General features: G+C 36.4%; 1 protein-coding gene across 1 annotated transcript in view; it reads right to left on the reverse strand.

The window, feature by feature from the left end:
* The window catches only part of GREB1L (GREB1 like retinoic acid receptor coactivator), a 140,027-nt gene that overhangs the window by 103,861 nt on the left and 28,299 nt on the right, over positions 1-7,867 (reverse strand). Inside the window, exons 5-6 of the mRNA XM_029922999.1 lie at positions 7,070-7,246; positions 4,178-4,300 (exon numbers count right to left, since the gene is read on the reverse strand). Of these exons, the coding sequence (XP_029778859.1) occupies positions 4,178-4,300; positions 7,070-7,246 (300 nt within the window). The remainder of the gene's footprint in view (positions 1-4,177; positions 4,301-7,069; positions 7,247-7,867) is intronic.

Consider the following 7,867-nt stretch of genomic DNA (forward strand, 5'->3'; position numbering starts at 1 on the left):
AAAAGATGTGAGTTCTTTGTGTGCAATCTTTCATTTATGCATGTGAGAGGGTTTTCTTTTCTTAATATTTTTACATTGTAGTACTTGTTTTCCTTGTTGGGGTGTTTGCTTATTTAATACATTCCATAAAGGACAGAAAAAAAATCATACAGTATATGATCTCCCTTGTCTGGTTTCTTTCACTTAGGATAGTGTTTTTGAGGTTCACCCATGATTCAGCATGCGTCAGCAGTTTGTTATTATTGTTGAATGGTATTCCATTATATAGATACACCATATTTTTGTCTATCTGTTCATGAGTTGATTGACATTTGGGTTGCTTCCAAATTTCATAATGAATAATGCTGCTATGAACATTTGCATGCAACTTTTTGTGAAGATATGTCTTCAGCTCTCTTAGGTAGATACTCAGAAGTAGAATTGCTGGGTTATATAATAGTTTATATTTAGCTTCTTTTTTTAAATTTTTATTCATTTATTTTTGAGAGAGAGACAGAACATGAGCAGAGAAAGGGCAGAGAGAGAGAGAGAGAGGGAGACAAAGAACCCAAAGCAGGCTCCAGGCTCTCAGCTGTCAGCACAAAGCCTGATGTGGGGCTTGAACCCATGAATGCAAGATCATAACCTGAGCTGAAGTCAGACACTCAACCTACTGAGCCACCCAGGCATCCTTATATTTAACTTTTGAGAATCTGTCAAAATCTGTCATATCAGCAATGTATGGAGGATTCCAAATTCTCTATATCCACAGACTCTTACTGTCATCTGTCTTTTTATTATAGTGGGTGTGAAGTAGTATCTCATTGTGGTTTTGATTTGCATTTCCCTAATGATGTTGAACATCTGTTCATGTGCTTATTAGTATATAGTCCTTGAAAAGTGTCTATTTCAAACCCTTTGCTCATGTTTTGACTTATTGTCCTCTTACTACTGAGTTATAAGAGTTTTTATAAACTTTGAATACAAATTCTTTATTAAATATGTGTTTTACACATTTCCTCCCATTCTGCCACTTGTTTTTTCATTTTCTTAATGTTGCCTTTTTAACTGTAAAAGTCTTGAATTTTGATGTGGTCCATTTCATCCATTTTCCAGAAATAAATCCTTATATTTTTTGTCAATTGATTTTTGACAACTGCAATTCACTGACAAGAAGGTAGTCTGTTCAAAGACGGTAAAGAAACAATCATATCCATATACAAAAAGATGAACTTAGATGCTCACCTCACACCATGCACAGAAATTAACTCAACATGTCTCAGATTTCAATGCAAGAGATAAAGGAATAAAACTTACAGAAGAAAACATGGAAGAGAAAGTCAAGATCTTCAGGTAGGCAAAGTTTTTTTTTAATTGATTATTGAATTCTTGTCTTAAACACAAAACATATACATGTGTGTGTTTTTATAAAGGGTATGTGGGTATAGTGTAGCTAGGTAACTACATAGCCATCTTCAGCCACAATGAGAAACTATTTTACTAGTATTGTCGACTAAATAGGTTTGAATTATCAGTGACATATATATGTTGAAAATAGTATGCAAGGGAAAAGTGGCAAGCCAGACAGGAGAGAAAATCCAAAATTCAAGACAAAATTGTGTAAATAGTGCATTAATCCTTTCTTCAAACACTGTGCAGCGTGCCTACCTACATTTTACCTAAGAAATGTTGATTACAGGCAGTCACTGACTGCAGATCAAGCAGCCAATCTTCTAGAGGCACCCCGGGGGCTCAGTCAGTTAAGTGTCCGACTTTGGCTCGGTCATGATCTCCTGGTTCATGGGTTCAAGCCCTGTGTCAGGCTCTGTGCTGATGGCTTGATGCCTGGAACCTGCTTCAGATTCTGTGTTTTCATTTCTCTCTCTATCCCTCCCCTGCTCGTGCCCCATCTCTCTCTCAAAAAATAAACATTAAAAACAGTTTTTAAAAAAAAGAAGCAATCTTCTACTGAAAGATGAATCTCTATTAGCTAGGGAGATGCTACATATTCTAATGATTGCAATGATTTCATAATACACCATAAAATGTTTAAAGCCTATTGCTGTCAACATGTGTAGGAAGAAAGAAATTATTGTTGAAGAGTCATTAACCTAACTCATCAAGAAGAAAATTTTAGATAAAAAGCCTCTCTATTAAAGGTACTTTTTAATATTAAATTCCATGGATTGCACCTAAAATTGTTAATAGGCAACTGCATGGTCAAATTACCACTTTCACCCCCACAAGGAATACTCAAGAATATGGACATAAATCTTGGCCACTTGTGTTCACTGTGAGGCAGTCAGTGCCTTGTCTGTGTCTTCATGGCAATTGATGGGGCTTTGCTAAAGTCTAAATCTTGATTTCCTCTATTTCAAAGCAGTATTTGTTTTCAAAATATATTTCCTAATGTAATTAAAACTGCATTACTGCTTATTAACATTTTAACATATTTTTATTGTTTTCAGGTATAACTGGTTATTTATATATCTACCTGTCCCATTTTTTAAATGTTTTATTTATTTTTGATACAGAGAGAGACAGAGCATGAGAGGGGGAGGGGCAGAGAGAGAAGGAGACACAGAACTGAAAGCAGGCTCCAGGCTCTGAGCTAGCTGTCAGCACAGAGACTGACGTGGGGCTCGAACCCACGAACGTGAGATCTGACCTGAGCCAAAGTCGGAGGCTTAACCGACTGAGCCACCCAGGCGCCCCATATATGAGTGGTTTTTAAATCATCAGGGTCATTGGTCAAGTGTTGGAACCCTGCCTTTCAGCATTTGACAAGGGTTTTAGAACACAGTAAATACTTCATAAGTTTTATTGTAATAAAAAATACTTCATTTTTAATAGTGTAGTTTTAAAATTACATTTCACTAGTCTCAACGTCTAATGGAAGAAAATATACCATGGAATCAAACAAATTACTAAAATAATATTCTAGTAAAGACATATAGGTTTATCATTATTATAGTAAAGGCTAATTAATGTTTCAATGCCAAGAGCCAATTGTCAACTTTTTTCTTTCTTGCATACATAGTAACATGGTGTTCTCTCATTTATTCTAAAGAGGTATGCCCTCTTCTCTTAGATTAGAGTTTCTATCTAAATCTCTTGGACACTTTAAGAATCAGACCTTTTAAATCCAGGATGAGGGAGACTTAGCAGAGTTCAGACACATAGCTAGAAGAGCCCCAAATAAGGTTAGCCTTGTTACTATTACTATTGTTGTCAATGTCTTCTAATAACTACTTACCTCTTGAAAATAAGTGGAAAAAATTTATCAGCTCAGAAAAATGTCACATGAATTTGAAAGAGGAATGCTAAGTAATGAATAAATGAAGACAGTCTTCTTTTCAACTTGTGATTAATGGAACAATGGCAAAACACATTATACTATGACGTTTGCATATCAGATGAGTAAAATGGTGCTTTATGAAAAAAACAAGTGAACTGAAAAGCAATTCACAAATTCTTTTAAAATACTTTCCTTCAAGATATAACCTTAGACTGGTTCTGAATAATTTCCTTAAATATAATCTGCAGTGATCTATTCAGTTACAGACCTCCAGCCACCTGGAAACTTAAGTCCCACCTGGAGCCTTATCCTGCCCTTGGGGCCTGGGCCAGTACAGTCCTCTATACTGGAGGAATTTTTAGAAGCCTTAAAATGGCAACTTATCTGTTCAGTGTCACAGTGGCCCTTCTGCTGATCCTGCCCTGATAGTGTAACCTGGCTTCAGGCACTACAATTTTATCTGGTTATTTGTAACCAAGCCTCTATCTTGAACCACTAGAAGCTAGATCCTGGATTCTTCCATTGTGATCCTCAGTCCCACCTTGGGACCTTACTTGGTATCCCAGTTGATGCAGTACTCTTGTAATGTTCTGTGGGAACTCCAGTGTTCTTGAATTATGTCCCCAGCATATGCCACCTGATAGCTATGAGACAGACTTTCCTCATGTCTGGATTTCTACTTATTGCCCACTGACAGACTCTTCTAGAGACAGGTCATGTGCTTGAGCTAAATTTCTTACCCACAGACTGACCCATCTCAGTGCTCAGTTCTCACTCTAATAGTAACTCATGTAATACTTTTATAAAATATTTCTGTTCAAACCAGCCAACAGTCAGTTTTAAAGTGCACCACTAAATATACATCTGCTGCTTGAAATTCCAAAAGAAAATATCCCCTACCTGTCTGAATGAATCCTGATTTGTATCCATTAGTTGTGCCATTTTCTGGTGTCACAGTTGATGATACTGAAGAGTTTGGTTTCATAGAATGGCAAGTAGCAGAGGATTGTCGGCTTCTACATTCTGGGAAGGAGTAAGAATTATATTATGGGAGGAGACCAATACCTGTCAAAGCAGGTGATGGGAACACAATCCATAAAATCTCTAAAATAAACTACTGCTCCTTAAGTAGCAACTATGTTCTTTATTGGAGATTTCCCCCTCCTCTAATCCTGACTCCGGCAGAATGTTCAAGCAGATGAATTTACTTTGTCTTCCTAGGGCCAGATATCATGTTTAGAAGGAAAAAAAGAAAAAGAAAGAATAAAGATCAGACTTTTGTTCTTCACAGACTAGTTTCCAGGGGAAAAATTACTTATAATCAATATAATCATGCTAGTTTTATGGATAAGACTGAGGCTAAGATATCAGTAATTTAAAAAAAAACCAATAAGCCTTCAAACACCAGTTAACTTCCTGTCCAGGATCAATTTAGTGTGGAACAGGAATCCAGGTAGGCTGTCTTCAATATTCTTATCTCAACTTTATGTCCAAAAGCTGAAGCAAAGAAAAATTTATAGGTAGAGGAGAAAAATTAGAAATGCTCAAATTCTTTTTTTAAAAAAAAAGTCTATTTATTATTTTTGAGAGAACAGGGGAGGGGTAGAGAGAGAGGGGAGACAAAGGATGCCAAGTAGGCTCTGTACTGACAGCAGTGAGCCTGATGCGGGGGTTTGAAATCGTGAACAATGAAATCGTGACCTGAGCCAAAGTCCATGCTCAATTGACTGAGCTACCCAGGTACCCCAGAAATGCTCAAATTCTTATTATTCTTAGCTTGTATTAAAGGAAAGAGGTACACAGTATTCTAGGTGATTTTTCATCATGTAACACCAAGTTTCATTTTAGGTAAGCCAATATTAATGGAGCTCTAATGTAGTACTTTAATAATACTTTGAACTGAATCAAGTAGATAGCAAATACTATGAAATCATGTACGGCTATATCATCCAACTAAATTATACTACATGTTATACTATTTTGTCTTTTTTAAAATTTTTAAATGTTTTTATTTATTTTTGAGAGAGACAGAGTGAGTAGGGGAGGGGCAGAGAGAGAGAGAGAGAGAGAGAGAGACACAGAATCTGAAGCAGGCTCTAGGCTCCGAGCTGTCAGCACAGAGCCCAACATGGTGCTCAAACTCATGAGCTGCGAGATCATGACCTGAGCCAAAGTTGGACACTCAACTGACTGAGCCACCCAAGCATCCCATATACTATGTTAGTTTTTAAAGGTAGCATGTTAAAAAGAAATATAAATGGTTGTTAATGACAGTTAATTATAGAGGGTCCTTTAGAGAGTTTCCAAGTTTATCAGATATATGCAAGGTTGGACACAGTTTTCTGTGACCATCTTGGCTAGGATCTTCCTTGAAGAGCTATTGTATTTTGGCCTAAAAGTATATCTCTACATTATGTGTATACATATATTTATACATACATAAATGCATTTATTTATATTGATGTTATATGTCTGCATATCTGCTTATATGAATACATATGCATATACAATCCTAATTCTAAAATAGCAATTTTTACAAATGTGAGGCTTCAGACCCCTGGCTGGCTTAGTTGGTAGAATGTGTGACTCTTAATCTCGGGTTGTGAGTTTGAGTCCCACGTCTGGGATAGAGATTACTTAAAAATAAAATCTTTTAAAAGATTTTTTTTTAATGTGAAGCTTCAAAAGCCATTCAGGATAATTGTGACTGTTTTGGAACATGCAGCCATGTTCCTTGGAACATGTCATTTAAAATGTAACCAGAAGTAATTACAGTGGAAGACTCAGAGGAAAATCTGCAGTCATTTGTAATGTAGATTTATTATGCTCTTACGGTCAGGCCAAAATCTTGCACAGACAACAAATGGAGACATTAAAGACAATTAGTACACCATCTTTAATAATATAATAATATTTATAATTAAAAATTTCAGCATCTAAGTAACTGCTCAAAAGAATAGGATCAGATATTCCACTGTATTAGAACAATGAATAGAACTTGTGGTAAATCCTATCAACTATATGAAGATGTGAGATTTCAACTGGATTCACATCCACAAATAAGTTAGTTAAGTTCTTCTTAACTTAAAAAAACTTTGCAACTTAATAGTGTGTTTCCCTGAGGGATTAAGGTATTATGAAGAAAGCATTACTTGTTCAAAGTATGCTTAGTTCTAATTAAAATGAAAACTATATATGCTTGAGAATTACCAAAGGACCTTAATAAAATAGAAAGAGCATCCAACCAGGAAAATGACACTTCAAGGTCCTCTCTAAGTGACAGAGAGCTAGAAAGACTCCTACATTCCACCCTCCCAAGAGACTAATATAAACAGACATGCACTTTTTCTTTTTTTTTAATTAAAAAAAATTTAATGTTTATGAATTTTGGAGAATGAAAAAGACAGAGCATGAGTGAGGGAGGAGCAGACAGAGGAAGACTCAGAGTACAAAGCAGGCTCCAGGCTCTGAGCTGTCAGCACAGAGCCCAATTACGGACTCAAACCCACAAACCATGAGGTCATGACCTGAGCCGAAATCCGAAGCTTAACCAACTGAGTTTCCCAGGCGCCCCAAGAGACATGTACTTTTTCTAAACCTGAATAGTCTCTATTAAAAATAGAAAGAAGCAAGTCAAATAACCACCCAAAGAGTTTACATCTTTGGATAGTCTTCTAAACTTGGAATATTTATATGTATCATACCTGATTTTGAACCCTAGAAGGCCACTTGTCATTACTGTAACATCCTCATTCCCTTCCCTTCTCTTTCTCTCCCAGAAGTTGACACTACCTTTCCAGCAGATAAGAGGTCCCTTCGACAGTACACCCTGGGAGCTTCTGACTAGGTAGTACTTTAAGTGCTTCTGCTTCTTTGGCTGGGTGGTGAGCTTCAAGTTAATATGATTGGAAAATTCTGTGAAATACCGAAATCCTCTTTCTCCACAGCCGATACAGTTTCCAGAAAACCCTGAAAGAAGGGAAACCAAAGTTACTGGTGGACTTCTAAATTGATGAGATACTTTTACATATAAAAAGTATAGAAATATTCAGGTTTCTTTGACCCAATAACTTCCTAACTTCAAGGAAAAAATGCCAATTTTTTTTAGCAGAGTTATTTTATAATAGTGAAAGACTGAAAGTAATTTAAATTCTGCTCTAAGTTTAATGGCTAAGGAAATAGAGTGGATAGTATCATGTGATAGAATTCATATAGTTGACATAAAAATATGAAAAAGTTTGGTTCTAGAGATGTCCATGATTTCCTTCCCTCACACTCCCTTCTTAGAGAACTTGCTGATCCTGATTTACTGCCCTATCCACCATGTGCACTTGCCTTCATGGCCACAACTGATAAGACTGTGCTAATATCTGACCTAGTTTGGGATAGTCAGAGTCTCTCTCCTGGAAATTTATTTTATTTATTTTTTAATTAAAAATTTTTTTATTTGAGTAAATCCCCAGCAATGCTATTGCTGGGTCATAAGGGAGTTCTATGGATAGTTTTTTGAGGAACCTCCACACTGTTTTCCAGAGCGGCTGCACCAGTTTACATTGCCACCAACAGTGTATGAGGGTGCCCATCTCTCCA

This window comes from Suricata suricatta, chromosome 14 (genome assembly GCF_006229205.1).
Source record: "Suricata suricatta isolate VVHF042 chromosome 14, meerkat_22Aug2017_6uvM2_HiC, whole genome shotgun sequence".
NCBI classification, from domain to species: domain Eukaryota; kingdom Metazoa; phylum Chordata; class Mammalia; order Carnivora; family Herpestidae; genus Suricata; species Suricata suricatta.